This window comes from Alosa sapidissima, chromosome 3 (assembly GCF_018492685.1).
Source record: "Alosa sapidissima isolate fAloSap1 chromosome 3, fAloSap1.pri, whole genome shotgun sequence".
Taxonomy (NCBI): Eukaryota; Metazoa; Chordata; class Actinopteri; order Clupeiformes; family Clupeidae; genus Alosa; species Alosa sapidissima.
Genome location: NC_055959.1, coordinates 5,000,442 through 5,019,272, shown reverse-complemented (window position 1 = coordinate 5,019,272; position 18,831 = coordinate 5,000,442). Strand labels below are relative to the sequence as shown.

The window sequence follows — 18,831 nt, the reverse complement described above, 5'->3', positions numbered from 1 at the left end:
GTAATATTTTAATGCGAAACAAAGCCGTAGAATGTGGACTGTTAAGTCATATGGGGAAATGTAGGTCACCGAATGAAAAATTTCATCGCATTTCCGAAACAGTTCAATCACTAGCCAAACAGCAGAGCAGATGCATCTCAGTACCAGCAGTCAGACTCGAAACGCGGATTAATCAGAAATATAATATGTAACTCAATAAACGATTAAAATCAATATCGAGAGGGGTGGCTTTTGCGCTGCTTTCGGTGATTTTTTCGATGGCCTCGCGTTTCTTCCCGTATATTTCGAGAATAATTTAAGGTTAACGATGTCTGTCACCCATGGCCCAATCTCAGATTGCTTTTGTGTTCGATTTGTCTACAAGAGGTCGTATGCACTGTATTGGATTTTCGGCGACCTTCTTTGATTGCATCTTTCTCTCTTTTTTCCCTTGCCTTCCAGTTCCTACCTATAATCTGGAAGCTGCATTCTCGCATAAAAGCAAGTGGTGATAAAGGACATTATATCGGTAAGTACACCAGACTCTTTGATTCATATTTTTTGCTAACATCCTGCATGAGTGCGGTGGGTGATATGACACCAATGTGCTAGTGCACCATTGCTGTTGAATTGATTTGAACTGTATGATGGCCTTGCATTGATAGCTCACATGTGATAATGTTGACCCAGGAGAGGTAAATATGAGGACATGACTTTTATTGAAGCGATTGGGAACGATGAACGAAAAAATGATGGTCCATAATAGCCTTACAATCCTTTTTATTTGATGACAATGATTTCATAATATACGAGCAATGCATGCACTTGAACATATTGCATAGCCTATTTGAAAATATATTTTGGTTGTTGAGTCCATGGTGAGATTTCCATCTTTTAACTGCTATTTGCAGATCTGTGTTAGGCTTCTCATTATTATTGCAGACAAACAAACAAAATATTGTACAGCTTGTGTTAAAGACCTCTTATGATATTATCTTCATCTACACACAATGAATTTGCTTTTATTTTTCACGGGTTACTGTCGTGACTTTTGTATGCTATTGTATGATTTCAAACTACTGTAATGGTAGATGGCCCATGGTCAGATAGTCCTATGGATGTGACCTATAGCCTGCAGTGTAGCCCCGACATTCGAGAATATCCACTAATGAGAAGTTGAATAATCTAGCAGTAGCCTATATAATGATTCTTCATTTGCCTTCATATGCATAACCAATGGATGTACAGCGATGCCTATAGCCTACTGTTATTTTAACACACGTTACTCATTTCAAATACAGACACAAAACATGAAATCTAGATTATTGAAAGTAAAGCTTATATATTCTACGATTTCAACAAACAACATAAACAGCATACAACCACGCAGTGCAGTTTCACATGAAAACCGCGAAAAGCTTAAATTCCTCCAACTAATCCATCATTTGGCAAAACATATTCGTCTTTTCATCTCCTTGTGATGTTTTAGAACATATGCTGTTTCCTGGCACAACATATTTGCGTCTTTTGGAATTGTCCACCACTGCAAGGCATATCCTTTCTCTGTTATCTTCTTTTTTCAAAGGGTAATACCAGTCCTTTGCCATCCTTTAAAATCACCTAAAATATTGTTCAATAACACTCTTCTCTCAAGGTTCTGAGAGCTGTACTCCAAAATTCATTTTGAACATTTCGATTTTACCACAACTTAGCTCCAGTGGTTTAGTGGGTGGTTAAAATCTAAATGTGCTGATTCAAAAGACGTTCATCTCTTCTAGCTCGTTTGAGTTAATTAGTAATCTTTCAGGTTGCTGATTTAATCCGTTTAGCAATAGTTGCAAAATGAGGAACAATGCTGCCTAGGAGAAAGTTGCAGACACCTACATTTTTGTCCCACGTCTTCCTCCTACACGGTTTGGACACACTCTTTTCAAGTAAATACACCGAATGCATCTTTTTAAAGTTCCTTGTTTACAGCTGCCGTGGGTGATAGTCGTCATAAATCTTACGCAGGCAAAAAAAAGATGGGTGTAGTGTCTTGAATAATAAAAAATAGAGAGAGAAAAGGAGAGGGAGACATGGTGAGAGAGCAAGAGCGTACAGATAGGGAGTGTGAGGGAGAGAGAGAGAGAGAGAGAGAGAGAGAGGGAGAGCGATAGAGAGAGAAAAAATGGTGAGAGACAGTGAGGAGAGAAAATGTCTCCAAAACACCTCCATATTTTCTTTTCCATTTTGGTCTCGCGCCAGCTTTCTTCCTCGTTTCCTTCTCGTCTTTTCTTTCTTGTTTTTCAATGTTTTTTGTCCCACGTTTGTCGAAGTTCCCATATGCCGAGAAAACACAGGAAGTGCCCTCTTGAATTTTTAACATGGACTCGCTATCGAAGTTTTTGCAAAGACTTATGTGGCATTGACTCGTCCTAGCTGTTAAATATCACACATTATCTCTCCTTTTTCCTTTTTACTGATTTGTTTTCACCCCTCCCTCGTTCACCAGTCCGCCTGTTGTCTGTTCTCCTGTTCTGTCACCCCTCCCCACCCTTTCTCATTTTTGCGCATTAGTTATTACTAGTTGGGTGTGTTGGGGCCATGTGATGAAATATTAACAATACAGATAGAATGCTGTTTCTGCCTCGAGCCAAGTAGGAGCCAGCGCTGGAGACGCACTTCCTGGTAATTCAATATAGACTAGTGGAGTGAGGGAGAAAAAACGGCGCTTCTTTCGTGTACTAAACAATATTAGCATAGCCTAGACACCTAACTGGGAGACAAGTGAATAAAAAAGTCCTGGCGCTGGATCTTTGCTCGTAGGCCCAGATCCTGTCCCACTCGGCTGCAATTAGCATAATTTCTCACTGGTGACGCTGTTACATGGGGATTAACTCCCGCGCCTGGCGCTCCAAGCATGCCCCGTTATTTCCAAATAGCTGCAAAGGCCTTGTGTTGACAACACAATAACACGCTAAAAGGATAAGGGAGAGACGGGACTAGAATCGGCACTATAACCACCACAAATAAACGGGCAAAAATGCGACGGGGATACGTGACAGCGAAGCGGAGCTCTGGTCGGATTATGATGTTAAGGTTTGCACCGTGAGATAGAGAAAGGGGGAAATCTGAGGCCATTGTTATCAGCGAGCAGGGCGTACCAGTCGACGGGGCGGCCAGGAGCTGAGCTGCCTGTCCATTCGCAGCGCCCCTCGCATACCTCAGATCTTTCATGCCAGACCGTCTCCCCCCTTCCCAAGCCGAGGGGATCCGTCCAGGAGCGCCCGGACTAAGGCGCGGGGCAGCCGTCCACGAGACACCGGCATCATACGCTCGCTCGCTGCGAATATCAAGACAGGAAAGGGACGGAGGGATCCCGTTTTTATTGATTGCACCGTGGCTGAATGTGAAAAATATATGATGCCTGCCTGTGCTTCCCTCTTCAGAGGCTAAGGTAAGCTGGTCTGAAATAGGCTATCAGTTTGTGAATGGCGGAGTGTGTGTCCCAGTGATTTATGACCATATGACTCCAATCGCGGTTCAAGAAGAGTTCACAATGCTTTAAGCTTCCTTCCACGCAGCAACCCCCTCGTTTCCCCTCTGAATCCCTATCCAACGGATTCATTTTTTTCTGCCTCTTATTTGTTTGTAAAGCAACGCGGGAATCATTTTTGGAGATATCTTATTTCTCGGTCTTTGATGTTCGGGTTCGCGTTTATTTTCAAGCCCGGGGCTGAGGTAGCTTTAATGCTATTGAGCGACGTTGCTACGCTACTCTCTATTTCTCTCCGATTTGTCACCATTTGCCCAAACGTTTGCGATTGACACTTGGCTGTTATTTCGTTTGATATCGAATTCGCTCAGCAGGGGCCTGCTTCGTTGAAATAAAGGCTACTCACAACCAACCAATGTGAATGTGTGGACCAAAGAGACATAGGTTGTAGGCTATTCAGTTATTGTTTTGATTCTACCTCCGTGTGCTATTGGTAGCATAACCTATGTGCAAATGCGGCTTATTCCGTGCTAAGCAAGGTTCCAGTAGGCTGTGTATGTTTTATTCGTTTTTAAACGAGCTCGACACTCAGACATATGCCCATCTTCTCCTTGTTGTTGTTGTTGACGTTCAGGGGTTCGTCTGCTCCTTGTACGTCTGCCGCGGACTCCATAATTGTATTAGGAACGAATCTATAGGAAAGTTAGTTATTGCGTTACCGTAACAAGCAGGCCAAGACATTACGTGTCCCATTTAATGGAACCGCGATATGATTTAATATCTATTATTCCTGCTGTGTTTCTCCCTTTACCCCTCTCACTCACTCACTCACTCACCCAAGCTCTCTCTCTCTCCCCTGAACAATTCCTTGGAGTAAATAATTAGGATTCCGCCCGTCCACTGGAAAGATAAATGAGCGACATTTGTGACGTGTTGAGAGTTGATGCCCAAAAGCTGTAGCTCGAATTCCCAGTCAAGCAGATAGCCTACACACAGCTGCCATTAAATTTATTCCTTTACTCTTTTAAAAATATTATTCATTGAAAGTGAAACATGCATCTTTATCTTTTTAAGGCCCAATCGTCAGTGGCCAGTTAGCTGTGTAACGACATTGACGGCACTGAGGTGGGAATAATTTACCCACCTTTAGATTTGGTCAGAGGATTGATATTGTGTGTTATATATAATGTGCAAACTAGCAGGGCTATCCTCTGGTTTATCAGTCATGCAGAATTTGAAATAGTTATTTCTTCAGATTATTTTGAAAAAAGGAAGGGGGCACGATATAGGCTACATTTTCGAGGCAGAGAACCGTCCACTTGGCATTGTAAAATGACTCAGTTTTTAGAGTTTTTCTTTTGTGCTAGGTCTTAAAATATAAGATTATGAAATGCAAGTGCACTGAATACAGCATTATTGAGTATGAATATAAATTCAGCATTATTGACTCTTGTTTACCAATGATTATTTCATCAACAACAATAAGCTGGACAAATACTAAAACTGTAGACAATAGAAAACAGAATTTTGGTAAATAGCTTCTCAAGTAGGCCTAATTGTTATTACCAACTGAACATATACATACTATTTTTAACCGAATTAAAAGTGTTCCCGTTTATAGCCTACTGTTAAGGTGATGTTCAAGATGTAGCCTAACACATCTAGCGTTATTTGTAAATGGGGCTGTCGCTGCAAATGAAAGGCAAGTGTTTGTTAATTATTGTAGCAGTTTTTTAGCGTCTTGTAGGCTATCCACCAATTCTGGAAGAACAGGAGGTGGTCGAGTAGTTCATAGGTTAACGTCGTCTTCTCTGGTCGTACAAACCTCATGAATCAAACCTACCAAAAGCTTCCAGGGACCCTCTTCCATTTTGTTTTGACGGAGGCCCACAAACAAAGTTCACCACAGAGACATTGGTGCCGGTTTTTCTGGTTTTTAATGTTGTCTAAATACATTTCAGTGTAACCGGAGAAAACCTAAAGGAAATGCTCTGTGAGTTACATATGCAGTCTGAACTGCAGCACTAGCACAAGCACAGGCAATTTGTTACAAAAAAAGTTGTAGAAACATCTTCCACGATTGTCTGATAAATAATTGATTTGTTACACGCACTCAAATTTGGCAGCCATTATTTTTTATATAAGCTAAGCTATAGTTTGGTGTTAAGCTATATAGCCAAGCATGATATTTATTACATTGAAATTAACGATATTATAGCAATATAATGGTAGTATGTACAGTCATTATCAATCTGGTAGGTAACATTTAAATAGTTAATAGCCTTGTATATGGTCTAGTATTAATAGTCATTCAGCATTATCAACCAATACACTAAATTATTAATGATGCAGTGTTCATTCAACTGAATTGTTCTCATACAGACATGACTGCTATAAGAAAGACAACAGAAATGTGGTTTGTATTAAGTTTAATGACATTAAAGACATTGTAGCTACGATAATTCCCAATTATTATTCCTCTGAAACTAAACATGATTCCACGTAAAGTAATGGCACAACACACAATTACGAAATTATTTATTAATTTACTTAATTTAACGGATTAACAAAAAAATGAACTTTTTAAAGTATAGGACAATGTGTTAGGCTGTGTTTACGATTGTGTGGGGAGGGCGAAAGAGCGCAGAGTATAAGCTGACATAGCATCTGCAACTCGCCTTGTGGGAAGGCTCAATTCATGTCATGGCGCCTTTCATGGAGTAAGATGGATTTATCCAGAGCCTCTCTTATTATGTGATTCTTATAACCTTTCAGGTCAGCTTCCAAGAGGCCGTTGGAAAGAGACCGTCACGTGACACCTGGTGCCAATGTTCTTCCAGAAGGTCGTCAGGACCCTGGTAGCCGGTAACACGACTTTTGGAAATGCAGAAAACGACCTACTACGACAACTCGACGCTTTATGGAGGTTATTCGTATCAAGGGGCCAATGGCTTCGGCTATGATGCCCCTCAACCGGCCTTCCAGTCCTCAGCGCACCTCGATGGCGACTATCAGAGGTCTGCCTGCTCGCTGCAGTCTCTTGGCAACAACGCCAATCAGCAGCACACCAAGACGAAGGAGCTAAACGGGAGCTGCATGCGCCCCAGTCTACCACCTGAGCACCACCCGCCCCCCCAGGTCTCCCCTCCCCAGAACCCCGTCAACTCTTCCACCTCTTCCACAGCGCAGCAGCCGGGCAGCAGTGGAGGCAACGGTGGGGGAGCAGCTAAAAGCACCCCCAAGTCGTCCTCTCTGCCCCCGAATCCAACCATCAGCAAGCAGATATTCCCGTGGATGAAAGAGTCGAGGCAGAACACCAAGCAAAAAAACAGCTCTCCCAGTGCAAGTTCAGCTAACGGTGTGTGCCAATCCCCCTCCCTTCCCCCGCATCTCCCCCACCTGCCTCCTTGTGCTGTAGACAGATGTTAGCCAAGTCTTATTAGCCTGAGAACAGAGACAAAAGAGGGTGTATCAGACATTCACCATTTTAATCATTGTCTGTGGAAAAAGATCCCGTTATTTATACAGTGCAAAATCAAGAGTGTTACGCCCTCTTGATGAGCATTTGAAAATAAACGAATTACTAAACGCCAGGATTACGCAGGGATTTGAATTTATCTCTTTTAATCTGAAAGGGCGATAATCGCACTGAGATTGTACATATCTTGAGATAAACGCCCTGGCTCATTTAATTTGACGAATGTCAAGAAGCGTTAGTATGATTTTGTAACAGACAAATGCACCTTGCTTTGCAGTCAAACATTCAGGCTTTCTGAAATTAGTTTGAATTTGTGCTATTGGGTAATACTCCAAACTACCAATGATAACAGTGAAAGTGGTCTTCATATCACCCCAACACCATTCTGGCTGTGGGCTTTGGAAATAATACAATTTACATACACCGAGTCATGTTGGGGCTCTCATCGCTTAATAAATGCCAAAGTTATGAAGTGTTGACAACTAATATCAGGGGGATAAGTTTCGTTGGCTGCTTTATTAGAGAAAGATGCATTCAATTTACTCGTGTAGTAATTATGTTTTATTTCATTCCCACCCCTGTAGAGAGCAGTGGCGGTGAAAAAAGCCCCCCGGGTTCGGCCGCCTCCAAGAGAGCGCGCACCGCGTACACGAGCGCACAGCTTGTGGAGCTGGAGAAGGAGTTCCACTTCAACCGCTACCTATGCCGACCACGCCGCGTGGAGATGGCAAACCTGCTTAACCTCAGTGAGCGGCAGATCAAAATTTGGTTCCAGAACCGGCGTATGAAGTACAAAAAAGATCAGAAATCGAAAGGCATGGGCTCTTCCTCTGGTGGACCGTCCCCCACCGGAAGCCCACCCCTCCCCATGCAGTCCTCTGCAGGCTTCATGAACTCCATGCACTCAATGGCAGGCAGCTATGACGCCCCCTCTCCGCCATCTTTCAATAAGCCCCATCAAAACGCATATGCCATGTCTTCAGCCTACCAAAACCCCATGAAAAGCTGCCCCTCGCAACAAAAATATGGCAACACAGCGCCAGAGTACGACCCGCACGGGCTACAGGGTAACAGCAGCTACGGAACTCCCAACATGCAGGGCAGTCCTGTGTACGTTGGAGGGAACTACGTAGATGGGATGCCCACCACCGGGCCATCCATGTACGGTCTCAATCACCTGCCACACCACCAGTCGGGCAACATGGACTACAACGGTGCTACGCAGATGTCAGCGAACCAGCATCATGGACCGTGTGACCCCCATCCAACATACACGGATCTGTCAGCTCACCATCCTTCTCAGGGTAGAATCCAGGAAGCACCCAAGTTAACGCATCTGTAGCAGGTTTGGAATAAGTGAATAGAATTAAAAAAAAACACTAACCCATGGGACGATGCAATGGGGTTGAAAAAGATGATCCAGTGGTTTCTTGCGTGTTCATAGACCGTTGTATTGATGTTGTCTCTCCATCAAGTGTAAGACCATTTGTCATAATAGTTTACATTAGTGTTTATTTCACACAGATCTCCCTTTTCTACGGCGTGCCCAGTGAGGAATTGATGACTATAATTATTAGGTGATATAATGGATGTGTTGTACGGAAAATTAACTACCGTGTGACCTCTTGTGACTCCCGTTGCATCACCGTAACTATTTGTGTACCTCGTCAGCATTAAAACCAATGCTGACGTCATGGCTGTCCAGCATAGTCTATGGATAACTCCCCCAGTATGCGGAGCTAAGAACGCAGTATGCTACATGGAATTGGTGCAAGTAAACCACTGGATTGTTTTGGTTCTCTTCCCTTTATTTCACATTACCTCTCTTTTCAAACGTCTCACTAACATGTTATTTTTTGAATCGGTTCTGGTCAAATAACAAAATCACCAAGCGACTGTTTGCTGCTCGCTTAGGAAAACAAAGTAGTGTACCTCCCTTTTGTACTGGGTTATAGGGTTACTTATTATGCTGTCCTATAAAAGTTGTGCTACCAACTTCCATGGGCAATGCACCGAAAAGATATTGTTATTTGTTGTGTCATCGGAACAGGGTAAAAAAAAAAAGAGTTGAGAAATGATGTAGTACACAGGCATACCCCCCCCCCCCCACCCCTCTTCCTCTCAACTCGGTGTAACCCCTCCCTCCCCCAACCACCCCCTCCAATCTTTAGGGTTCACTTACATTAGCCACCACTAATGCGAAAAGCCCACATTTTCTCATGTCTTGACTTAACGTGGAAACAGGGTATATTTGAACAAAATGCATGTCCGGGAAAGCAGAGAGCGGTAGACGGCTCAGTTTACGCTAATGCTCTCTTGGCTGGGCATCATTGTTGCACTTAGAGTTTACATTTTGATGGGTAAGGAAAAATAAATCTTATTTTGAAATGGAAGACCTCCAATCAGCGTCTTTCGGTATGTGTGTTCAAGTGAACATTCATAAATATATATTTATTTGTTATAGCCAGTTTAAATACATTCTTTTTCTATTATTTATCCCCCCATGTATTTATATCAAGAAAAAAATGTACTTTTTTAGTATTTACCTGTTATAAAGACGTTGTGTTCTTGTCATTGTAACAAATTAATTTTTAGTTGTTGTATTTTAGAGACAAGTAGTTTATGTTACCCTTGTACATAAATTATGTCTTGACTTGTACAGGGGGCGAGGAAGCGGAATCAAACCGTTCCTGCATAGTCGAGAATTAGACGAAGTATAGAACACTTTTTTGAGAACTTCTTTTGTCCTTTGTAGCTACTTTTCTTTTTCTTGGTAAGAGTTGTCTGTTGAGCAATTCTTTAATAAAATGTTATGTTATTCACTTCTACATCTGTTCCTTTAAACATAAGATAAAAAACCCACACACAACCAACCAAGCTAACAGCGTGCGCGCGCGAGCACGCACACGCACACACACACACACACACACACACACACACACTTCATGGGAGCATGTGCTCTGTCTCTCTTCGTGGCTATAGCAGACCGCTGAAAGAGCCCTCGGGTCCGCGCCTGAAAAAGTCACGTGATCTCAGGGTAACACAAATCCAAACTTGGCTAAAGATACCATTCTATCATGATGCACTTAATACTTTCCAAATCTCTGCTAATGGTTAACTGTGTTTGAGCAAGAACACACTGAAATGTTCTCCAAACATTCATTATTTTGCTTTTTATTCGAAAAGCGTATGATTTGGGCCTATGTAGGCCCAGAATACAATGAAATATTTTACAATTTCAGATATATCATCCTAAATGATTCAATCCACAGTAGCAGTGGTAGTAGCCTAGTAGAAATAATAATACCAATAATAATAATAATAATAATAATAATAAATAATAGTAGTAATACAACAACAACAACAATAATAATTAGTACACTTCTCAATCATAATTCAGCTTGGCAAATAAAAAATGCCATTAAATTCATGAACATTGTAATGAACATTGCCCTACTTGTATTACTTTAGGCTGATTTTTGCACTTCAACGGAGTAAGGTACCCAAGCAAAATAGCCAAGAATAGGCATTCAGAGTCGAAAGGCAAATGGCATTTCAGCCGCTTTACACTGCAACACACGAAAACACTCCAGTACATTTTTATCAGCAGTGAACACAATTTCTATCGCAACCGTTGACTAATTGAACACTTGATAGTTTTCAACATGCAACCGAAGGTAAAACAATGCAAAAGCTCTCCTATAATGATAATTACCGACGCAATCAGACATGTGGGCGACGCAAATAAATCCAGGAAAGGGCAGTTCCTCTTGGAAACAAAATAAGAAATTCCAAAATTGTGAAAAAAACTGAAGTCAGCACGATCGCTGGAGAGATAAACAGCACAGTTCTCTTGTCCTACTTTACGCGTAGTCAGCCCAAGTCAGCATGGTGGAGGCCCTCGCAGTGATTTGACCTCCTCTGCCTCCGCCGTGGCCTGCTAGCCTCTTTGTATCTCATGTGAAAAACCATAACCACCTACGCAGATTCCCCTGGAAAATCATGTGTTCCCTGTGTCTCCCTTAAATTATAAATTCGTAAAATAGATTTTTTTTTATCCACAACGAACACACATTATTACAACCGGGGTTCTCTTTTACGCATTCAGATAATCAGTGTTTCTGTTTTGCTAATACTACGTCACTATATAGAAAGACGTTAAGGGAAAACATTACTCGATAACTGAGCAAAGAGAGGTCGTTTTCTTTGTTGTGTTCTTGGAGGAAAAGAGAAGAATTCTTGAGGGCTTCTCCTGTCAAGCCTTTTGCTGGGGCTAAGATTGATCACCGCTGTTATTTCACGACTTCGATTCTAAAAATATCCACTCTTTCCCACAATGCCTTTGTTAACTTCCAGAGTTTTTAAGTATTACATGTAGTGCAAGAGTATTTTTACTTTCTCCCTTTAACCAGCATATTACTGAAATGCATCTTAAAGTCAACAAACCCCTTTCTTGTTACACTTAACTGAGTACTCCCAGTTGTAAACGCGACCTCTCAGTGAACTTTTAGTCAGTCCAGTAAACACGACGACCATTTTTCAAGGAGTGAAAACTTCGCACTGGTTATAATACATGAGGCCCTGTCCATAAAGTACATAGACAGTTTAAACACACTGGGCTAAACATATTATTATTATTATTTCTATGACCACTATGGCTACGTTTTATTACATCATATGTTCAGAAAATCTATAGGATATTGCGATGTGAATCACTGACCTGTATCTCCACTTTCCGCAATCCCGTTACAAAGCGTACAAACACAAATTCACCAAGACACTATGCTTAGAATGAGCTCTCTTATGGTCAAGTAACGGGTATTTGGCATTTCATCCAAGAAAGACTAAGTAGCCTCATAAGGGGCCACGACATTAAACAGATTTTGTGTGGGCAAAGTTACATATCGACAGCTTGATTGTCTGCTACTATTGTCAAAACTTTGAAGATTAATGATCAGTGCCTAGAAAGATTTGAGTGTTTGCCATATTGTGGATGCGCTTTTAACAATCACTTAATGCGACCGAATTACATCACCGAGGTCCAGAAGCAATGCGCACATATCTTCATTCTTTGTCATAAGGGTCCATCACCTAGACACCCACACGAAACAGCTATGACAGAACACATGGTAAGCGGCCACCTTTTTAACGAAATAGTTACCCCCTGCTAATACGAACAAATCCTGTATCCCAAGATATTTTTGATCAGTTGGTGAAAATAATGCTTTCTTTTGCCACCAGGCCCCGCGTTCCCATTGGCTATGTTTGGTCACGTGACCAGGAATTGGCTGCAATTTCGCCCATAGTCTTCAGTTTAGTAGACCAAGGTCCCCATACGCTAGTAATATCACCAATATACACAATTATTAAAGCCCGCAAATACGCCATAGCAGGGCGCAAATAATCTCTCGTTTTTATTTCTTTTTGCTGTTTGATATCGCCGTCCGCTTTGTGACCAAGAGAAGCTATGAATTTTGAATTTGAGAGGGAGATTGGGTTCATAAACAGCCAGCCTTCCCTCGCTGAGTGCCTGACGTCTTTCCCCGCTGTCCTGGAGTCATTTCAAACTTCATCAATCAAGGACTCGACAGTAATTCCTCCTCCTTTCGAGCACACCATACCCAGCTTGAGCCCCTGCACAAGCAACCAGGCGCGACCAAGGAGCCAAAAGCGCACCTCCAATGGCCTCCAGCTCCGGACGCCGCAGCCGCAGCAGGGCCCGGTCCCGGCGGCGAGCGGCGGTACCCTGGCCCACGAGTTCCCATGGATGAAGGAGAAGAAATCCTCGAAAAAGTGCACGAAACCCGGACCTGCTACAGCAGCTGCCTCATCCCCCTCGCCTGCATCTTCCGGGTATGCCAACGTGGGACTGGAGTCCCCGACAGGTCTGTACTGGAATGTGTATCATGTTATGAACATTTATTCCCTTTTTAATTTTAATTTTTACGCATTTGGGTGGTTGTCTGACACGGAGGTGAACTGTGGTCCTGTTTCAGAAAACTCCGGCATCTGCACAGCATGTCATTAAGCCATACATTTATTTTCAGTTTGCTGATTGCTATACGTGTTATTTATGTCTTAAAATGTGTGCAGTCGGTGTGTCATAAACATGACTCGAACGAGATGCTGCATCAAGCTGCAGTATTGCTTTGCATGAGCTAGTCTCTCATTCAAAGCTAAGCCAAAAACACCTTTAGTCATTTACATGGAGACGATAAATGGCCAGCTATCTGTGAATATACAAGCAACTATTTATATTAATAATCGAACATTAATTAATGATAGATAATCGTCATCATGTTAAATGTAAAATGCATAGTGTGATTACAAGGTCCTATAATCTTTAAACACCCCTCCCCCATTCTGTTGGAGGAGGATGTGATTGTGTGCACATTCTTCCTGATAAAGTTACTTTTCTTCCGATTCCACATTGTAAATCTAGAATAACGATTTAATCGCAGTCTGTGTCAGCGTCGTCTTCATGATATATATTCATAACCATGTCTCGGGGCTTGGGGTGGCCATGTTGGATGTCAGTATATAACGTGGAGCCAGTGGAACAAAACAAAATATGGGACTTGGTGGAATCACGGGTGTACATTACAAAGCTGATATACAGACAAGCATAGCTCTGCAGCCATGGCTAACGCAGTGGGCGCAAAGCAATGGGTTATGGCGCATTGGGATTTTTATTGCTTGCCCCGTCATTTGTTGGGGCTTTCAGCAGCGAGTTAACTGTGCCATTAGTCTGATGTATTATACTTATTTCTGTGTCATGTGTTGGTGTTTCCAGAGGCGCAGGGCGGGTTGGACAACGGCAGTGGATCCCGGAGACTGAGGACAGCCTACACCAACACTCAGCTCTTGGAGCTGGAGAAGGAGTTCCATTTCAACAAATACCTCTGCCGGCCTCGGCGGGTAGAGATCGCCGCGCTGCTGGATCTAACAGAGCGACAGGTTAAAGTATGGTTCCAGAACCGGCGGATGAAGCACAAGCGCCAAACGACGCACCACAGAGAGGGCCAAGAGGGCGACCCTGAAGGGTACGAGCCTCTGGAAGGCACCGACGTCGCATCGCCATACTCAAGCCAGCCCCTGGAAGCGTCTGGTTCGGGTTCGGGCTCTGGCTCAGCGGCGGCATCGGAAACCGAGACATGTGGCTCAACAGCCTCCTACACAAACAGCATTGACAATAAGCAACCCACGCCCGAGGAGAATAAGCCGAGCGGACAAGAGCCTGCATCTGCCTCTGATACAGCTGTCCACTCTCCCCCATACACAACGCCCACTGCAGATAACCCTGCAACAATAGGCGAGGGCCGTGCATCTGGCTCAGATCACTCGTTTACGGAGCCACAGGACGCCGCCTCGCTACCCGATTTGAATTTCTTTTCTGGGGATTCATGCCTGCAGATTTCGGACGCTTTGTCGCCGAGTCTGCAAAGCTCTCTAGACAGTCCAGTAGATTTCTCCGAAGAGGACTTTGACTTATTCACGAGCACTCTCTGTACAATAGATTTACAGCATTTACAGTTCTAATGGAGGACAGTAAGAACAATTAGAGCACCAATAACTCAAGAATCCTGAAGACTGTCGCCGTGTTAAAATGTTTTGAATTCTTCTCGACTGCAACATTCCTGCAAATTTATATAGAAAATATCCTTTCATCTTGGGTTTAATTATGAATACAATATTATTGAAGCACTGAATGGTAAAGGAGCGAACACGTTTATTATTTGACAATATTGCTATGTTTTAATCGTATCGAAATCCCATCCGGACTTCCCCTGTCGAAATTTCAGGTATTTATCTCCTTTTAATTTTCTGTGTGCTCAGTTTGTGCTCACTGCATAACATTTGGGAATTTTTCCAGTTAAGCTCAATCGTTGACTTCTCAGGAACTGTGTCAGACTGAACTGCTTTTAGAAATTCACTCCTGGTTGGGCAGTCCTATTGAAGAATTTTAGAACTAGTTTATTTATTGAGATTCTTTAATAGCAAATTTCAGATTATTTATTGTACATTATTTTCATAGTTGAAATAAAAACGACCTTTATAAGATGGAGTAAGTGTGATTTAATTGCACATTGCATGTAGAATTATTTTTCTCGCACCATTAGTAGGCCTATATGGAAATATTTTGATTATTAGCACCTTCTGTAAAAGTGTATAAAAAATATAAAATTGAATTGGGTTAGCGCTAATATTTCTGTTAATATTTGTATGCACTGACGTTATTATCGGGTTTTAACAGACAATCATATAATGCACGTTGAAAGCAATAGCACTACACTATAGGCCTGTTTAATGTAGGTCTATCATAAAACATGTCCTTATATTGTAATACTATTTTTTATGGCAATTAACAGCATCATTTCATAAATTGATTAGGTAGCAGATTTATCAAAATGGTTCGTTTTAGTCTGGATTCCAGTTTGTATCTCCGTTGGCAAAGACTGAATAAGAAATACTTTAGAAGACTTTGTGGAATAGGCTATGACATTTTCTTTAAACCATATAGGTTTACATATTTTGAAGCGAGAGAAATGCATTATGCGGGTCTTAACTGATGGAAAGGCAGTTTCTTGGCTGCATGCAGTTAGCAATTAGCCAAATGCTAAGGCAGGTTTCTTCATCATAGTGCATATATGCAACAGAGAAGCCTATGTAGAACATGCCTTTTAAGTGCACAATGTAGAACCATAGGCTAATCATTTTTTCTTAGCCTTGCCAATTTTTTTTTAAAATCCCAACTGTTTAGACTCATAACTCTTTTCTCCATGTACAAAGGACACACTCACAATTCGGTTCTATATGTACTGCATGCACTATAAACCAAGTGGCCGAGCGGGCTCCTGCTTGGATGTAAAATGGCGCTGCATGGGAACACAATGGGCGATATGAACAATAAAGCGGCGGCCATTATGGAAGCACTAGACCCGGTCTGGAGCGTCTGTCATAGTGTGCGCTTCGATATTCAAAACAAAACAACTATTAGACTGAAAAGACTGAACAATACAAACCTGGTTTATGTTCGTTGTATTGCACATAATGTTAGGACTTATGTATATCTCAGTGGGTAGCCTATGAGTATGGTATTGGAATTACATAGTTATTGCCATTATTTAGTGTGTGTCAATGGTTAATTATTCAGTCAATAATACTAATAATATTATTATAAGAATTGCCACTGCAGCAAATCTTAGGAAGTAGGACCCATTTAATTTATATATTGGCTGCAGTTTGTCCAGGTTTTAATTTTTTATAGGTAGGCTACAAATGCCTAGGTTATGTGAGTGTGTGTACAAATACATAGGCTGGCTGGCTGTGTGTGTGTGTGTGTAAATGCATAGGCGGTGTGTGTGTGTGAGAAAGAGCTGTCTCATCTATACAAGCCTCTAGGCTTCTAGCTCCTCAATGCCACTAGCCCTGTTGCCCAGTCAGAGACTCAGTGGTGATTCTTGTGAATCAATTCAGCATTTAAAATGATCACTAGAGTCTATGGGATTAATTTCAATCTGCACTGCTGTCTAGGCACAGTTGACAGATGACAGACCAGACTGAGAGAACAAGCAAAAATAGGCTATGTAGATGGGAGATAAATAAAAAACACTGGAGAGAGGTTAACCTGCTGAGAAATAATTACCTATGCTAATTAAACATTCTGCACATTAAATAGGCATGGGGAGAGCATAGAGACAGACTGACAGACGTTAAAAGTAGCACCATGTTGGTGTCAATGTTAACATCATGGATTGCCAAAGACCCACCCAGGCATCTTCTCAACTGTACATTAGTAGTAGCAGTAGTAGGCTAGTAGTAGTAGGCCTATAGTGCTCCATAAAATTTTCATAGACACCACAAATTGTAGTGTACAAACAATGTACACTGCAGTTTCTCCAGTGCTTCACCATTTATTGCAAGGTGAACGAACTGAAGAAGACAATCAGACATTCTTTCATGAACATGTTATCCTCTAAATCTCAGCTAGGGTTAGAGTTATCTTATGTCTGAGAACATGTAGTTTTACTTTTTACTCAGTTTTACTTTTGATTACCGGTTACTTTCTGTAGGCTAGGCCTATATACATTTGTATAGGCCCACATTAAGGGAAATCAAGGAAACAATTTAAAGCCAACCCTGGAGCAACATGGAAAATATAGAGTATACGTTCATAAAATATCACTTTTGTTGTCTTGTAAAAACATTTTGATAATTCTAACAAAGGTGAGCAGTCCCATTGCGATGTTAGCATTTCCATGTTGCTAAGCTAGTGCTATCGATGTGGAATTATTTGGAATGTAGTGTCCGAAACTAGCTATAATCAGTTATTTTAGTGTCTGATTCCCTAAATATTCAATAGATTTTTCTTTAGTAAGTGAGTGAGTGAGTCAGTCAGTCAGCGGACCTACCGAACATAGCCTACTGTAGCTTCTGTGTTTTGCATCTCGTGTCACAGGTTGGCATGGCTCCACTTTGCCTCTGGGCTAACAGTCAGACTCCCTGTTACTGCCAATGGCTCAGCCCGTTCACTCTCCGTCTCATTTGCCCCCATCACATCCACTTCCAGCAGCACCTGAGAAGGAGAGGACACTCACCTATCAGCCTTGGCATGTAAGACTTTGGACAGGCAAACAATAAGCATACAACATGCCCCAAGGAGGGTAAAACACAGAGAGAGAGAGAGAGAGAGAGAGAGAGAGAGAGAGAGAGAGAGAGAGAGAGAGAGAAAGAGGAAGGGATATTGGGTAAACAGTTTGTGGCCACTTTGATGTGCTTCCCTGGCTCCATAATTTGAGGTGTGGTGCCACGTCGACTTTTATCTATCTCGCTCAGCTTTCCTTGGAGAGTTGCCAATACCCACAGGGCGTTTATCAGCTTGGCCCCCCCTCTCAATCTCCATCGTTCGCCCGCCCGCTCCACAATCAGGAACTTGTTTATTTATTTTCCAAAACACCATTTTTGGCACCACTGTCCGTCTGCAAGGTACTGGCTGACTTACAAGATGGTAGTGCGAGTGGAGAGCAGGCAAGTCTTTCCCCCCACCCTTCAAAGTGATACAAGTGCGTACAGGAGTCGGCTGTCATAACTCCATTATAAATGACAGTCACCTAGGCAGAGTGCCCTCCAAGTTTTGATAAAAGTCCATTATTAAGAGCTCTGTCAGCGGTGGCACATTATTACTTGACTGGTCGCACAGAGATAGTATTATTGAAATATCAGTCAGCATGTTTTGGTATAAGACTCTGGGCCAGGAATTTCAGTAAAGGTTAGTGGACATTAGTTTTGGTACACAATGCAGGTCAATACATTTGAGATACTACAGCAGTTCATGAATTTCTGTATTAAATATACAATAACTAGTATCTGTAAGGCTCATTTTCAATAGCCTACATATATTCAGCTATAAAGCCATCATCACAACACAACAACCGTGCATAATGGCTGTGTGTGTGGACATATGTGCGTATGTGTTTTCATGTCTGTGTCTATGCATTGCTATTTTTGTTTACAATTAAGGAAACCTTAAGAACGTGCTCTAACAAAGACTGCTAATAATGTTACACATTCCATAACACAGGCACTGATTGTGAAAGGCCACTTTGGAAAAAAGGAGTTACATTGATTGACACACCGAATGGCTGTCAGGACAAGTTTCAGTGTGTTTCTCTCTAGGCAGAGATATGTCGCAATATTACTGAGCCATAGGGCCACTAGCTCTTTGTATATACCTGTCTGCTTGGCTGTCTTGGTGAATCAGTAGTAGCAAGAACAGTGATGGCTTAAAATAGATAAGACAAATTTCAGTGACTGCTCAATGCTTTGCCTCGACCAATATGGCTGCCAGGAGAAGGAGATAACTGCTGTCAACACTACGGGTAAGGATCAATTTAGT

The 18,831-nt window shown here is 42.1% G+C and overlaps 2 protein-coding genes across 14 annotated transcripts in view; both read left to right on the top strand.

Moving 5' to 3' along the window:
* Positions 1–13,814, top strand: part of hoxb3a (homeobox B3a) — a 58,726-nt gene extending 44,912 nt beyond the window's left edge. For 11 of the 13 annotated variants that reach the window (XM_042086918.1, XM_042086916.1, XM_042086922.1 and 8 more), the window contains 3 exons: positions 442–508; positions 6,233–6,815; positions 7,520–9,757. In XM_042086918.1, coding sequence (XP_041942852.1) covers positions 6,341–6,815; positions 7,520–8,277 — 1,233 coding nt within the window. In that variant the 5' untranslated portion in view covers positions 442–508; positions 6,233–6,340 and the 3' untranslated portion in view covers positions 8,278–9,757. Of the gene's footprint in view, positions 1–441; positions 509–2,351; positions 3,419–5,260; positions 6,816–7,519; positions 9,758–13,728 lie in introns of those variants that run through there. The other 2 variants (XM_042086919.1, XM_042086929.1) reach the window with 2 other exon arrangements.
* On the top strand, positions 12,076–15,366 carry hoxb2a (homeobox B2a). The gene is made up of 2 exons (XM_042086930.1): positions 12,076–12,820; positions 13,729–15,366. The coding sequence occupies exons 1-2, from the start codon at positions 12,403–12,405 to the stop codon at positions 14,472–14,474; spliced, it is 1,164 nt and encodes a 387-aa protein (XP_041942864.1). The 5' UTR covers positions 12,076–12,402; the 3' UTR covers positions 14,475–15,366.
* The last annotated feature ends 3,465 nt before the right edge of the window (positions 15,367–18,831 follow it).

Coding starts and splice junctions, on each gene's coding strand:
- hoxb2a (XM_042086930.1), top strand. CDS start 12,403: ATGAATTTTGAATTTGAGAGGGAGATTGGGTTCATAAACAGCCAGCCT. Junction 12,821..13,728: donor GGGACTGGAGTCCCCGACAG/GTCTGTACTGGA, acceptor TGGTGTTTCCAG/AGGCGCAGGGCGGGTTGGAC.